This window comes from Microtus ochrogaster, chromosome 17, assembly GCF_000317375.1.
Source record: "Microtus ochrogaster isolate Prairie Vole_2 chromosome 17, MicOch1.0, whole genome shotgun sequence".
Classification (NCBI taxonomy): Eukaryota; Metazoa; Chordata; class Mammalia; order Rodentia; family Cricetidae; genus Microtus; species Microtus ochrogaster.
The window spans coordinates 8,847,374-8,850,227 of NC_022019.1; the positions used below are offsets into that span (position 1 = coordinate 8,847,374).

The 2,854-nt window shown below is 43.7% G+C and overlaps 1 protein-coding gene across 2 annotated transcripts in view; it reads right to left on the reverse strand.

Annotated features, from left to right (window-relative positions):
- Parp4 (poly(ADP-ribose) polymerase family member 4) overlaps positions 1–2,854 on the reverse strand; it is a 104,057-nt gene that overhangs the window by 59,264 nt on the left and 41,939 nt on the right. For both annotated transcript variants that reach the window (XM_026783255.1, XM_013349240.2), the window contains exons 13-14: positions 987–1,170; positions 509–665 (exon numbers count right to left, since the gene is read on the reverse strand). In XM_026783255.1, the coding sequence (XP_026639056.1) occupies positions 509–665; positions 987–1,170 (341 nt within the window). The remainder of the gene's footprint in view (positions 1–508; positions 666–986; positions 1,171–2,854) is intronic.

Sequence of the window (2,854 nt, forward strand, 5' to 3'; positions counted from 1 at the left end):
AGGCAGGCAGATCTCTGTGAGTTCGAGGCCAGCCTGGTCTACAAGAGCTAGTTCCAGGACAGGCTCCAAAACCACAGAGAAACCCTGTCTTGAAAAAAAAAAAATTGCACACTTGGGGCTGAGTTAATTGTTATCTGAATACTTTTTTCCAAAATTGTGCTGGGCTTAAATATGGCTAAAGTAAAATGATCTGGACCAGACTCTAGAAGTAGTTATCCAGCACTGGTTACAATAAAATCGGGCTGAGCAGAGTTTCATTCTTCATGGATGCCCTTTTCCCTGTCTGCTATAAAGCCTGCAGGGGAGTCACCACAATCCCCAAATTTAGGCATGCTAGTGACAAAGTGGGGGATTCTGAGATCACTTCATCTTTTATATGTTCAAGATAAAAGATAAAATGAAATAGGAGATCATGGGTGCTGCTTATCAAACATGAATATAAATGCTTTTGAAAAAAATTTCCATTTTATATTATCTCATAAAATAGCACTCAAGAAATTTGTCTTACCTTCAACCTTTGAAACATTTGAAGGCTCAGCTCTGTGTTCCTCTAATTCAGTATTTTCATCAGGATGGAAGTCCTTTATTTGGTCTCCAGGAATGCGAAATTTAACAATGTATTTCATTTTAACTTGACTGGTTTTATAAACAACAAATTCATCATCCTAGAGCAAATGGGAAATGACAGGAGGTGAAGAAGAAAAGAGCAGCCAGAGGTTCCCAGAGAGGCAGAATCTCGTATTCGTTAACTTAGCAAAGATTGAATTGGGGTGGTAGATAGATGGGCATGACTTCAATGAAAACATATTTAATAAAAATAGAAACAACCCTCTGGGGCTGGTGGTTGCACATTGGGGCCCATTTTGTCTGTTTTGGCTTTTTTTGTTGTTTGTTTGCCCGATTGTTCGATTTGTTCTTAAGTGCTTTGCAAGGGCTTAGCTACTGACCCATAACCCCACGTCTGCATGTTTCCCGAAATAAAATACCTCAAAGTCTGTGGGGACAGAGGCTGTTTTCGAAACTCCATGCACACTGTCATAGCCCGGAGGTGCCTTGGTTAAAGAAAAGTCCTTCTTGAATAAGTCCATACACTTTCCCAGGGCAACATCACAGACAACCAGGAGTCTGGAGCCATCTGTCTCTCCCGCATGTGAGTACTTAATGCTTGTACTGCACGGAGAAGGAAAGAAGCAGAGGTTATCACCCGCTACCTTCATTGCATAAGAAACAGGTTGGGAGTCTCAAATCCAAAACTGTGACTCAGGGGCTGAAACAACTCTGAAATGGAAAACGCTGAGCCCTGGTGTGACACTACGATGGAAAATTCTGCCCTAACCTTGTGATGGTTGCAGTCTGAGGGTGGGCGCACTAAACAAAGTGTATAAAATCACTAGCAGGCTACATTGATCAGGTGTAGATGAAGCATGAATGAATGTCACATGTGGATTTGGGTGTTCCCAAAGATTATGTCATCGTGTATACACAAATAATCTCAAATCTGTGTTGGTGGGGGTTTTCTGTCCTACCCGGTTCCCACAGCTGTTTAGCCCCAAAGAAATCATGCAGAGGTCTACATTAGTTATAAACTCATTGGCCAGTAGCCAGGCAGAAAGTATAGGCGGGACAACCAGATAGGAAGTAGAGATGGGTCAACGAAAATAGGAGAATTCTGGGAAGAAGGAAGTCCTAGTCTGCAGTCCTGACCCAGCCACAGAAGAAACAAGATGTGACTGCCCTGCTGAATAAGGTGCCTTAGCCATGTGGCTAGCATAGACAAGAATAACGGGCTAATATAAGTTATAAGAGTTAATAAGAAGCTAATGGGCCAATCAGTTTATAACTAATGTAGACCTCTGTGCAATTTCTTTGGGACTTAACAATTGCGCGAACCGGGCAGGACAGAAACCCAGACAACAAATCTGAAAGAAACGTCTAATTCCTCAGACAAGGGATACTCAAGCCTGTATTGTCAAAAGACTTCCCAGGGAGAACCTTCCAAAGTTTACCACCATTGTGGCATCTCCAAAGATACAAGTTAGATCATCACTGTGAAAAGTCGGGCAAGAGATGTGCACCTGCCCGACTTTGCACAGTGACGCTCTGAGGAATTAGATGTTTTCTGTCTGAGAGAGGTCCGGAAAAGAGAAGGGAACATGGACTTTAGTGATGCCATCAGCTCCTGCTACCTCCCGAGAGGACAGAAAAGCAGTTGGGTTCCTTCTCTGCTAATCCTTCTGTTTATATTAAGGAGTTTCGTTATGTGTCCCAGGCCTACGATTTAACCTGGCATGATTTCTGTCATCCAGGCCTCTACTCTCACTTCTGAAGAGCCAAGTAGAATTCAGGCAGCAGCTAGACAGTATGCAGATGAGACCCACCTAGTGGACAGCACAGTCCCTGTGGGGGAAGTGGCCCTGCCAGCCACAGAAACACACTGGGATTATCAACCAGGCCAAAATGGGCAACAGAGGTGGGACATCATGGTCTGCTGCCTTCTTCAGGGTACAGAGATGGTCTAAGAAAAAAATAGTTAATTTCGATAATCTTTGGGAAATCACACTGACAAAAAACCCAGTCATTTTTTTACACCGATTACAAGAGACCATGGTTCAATGTACTAGACTGGACTCAGCCTCCCCAGTGGGAGCCACGGTCCTGACTATTCATTTCATTTCTCAGTCAGCACCAAATATTAGAAAAAAAATTTAAGCTGGGCGGTGGTGGCACATGCCTTTTATTCCAGCACTCAGGAGGAAGAGGCAGGTGGATCTCTGTGAATTCGAGGCCAGCCTGGTCTACAAGAGCTAGTTCCAGGACAGGCTCCAAAAGCTACAGAGAAACCCTGTCTCAAAAA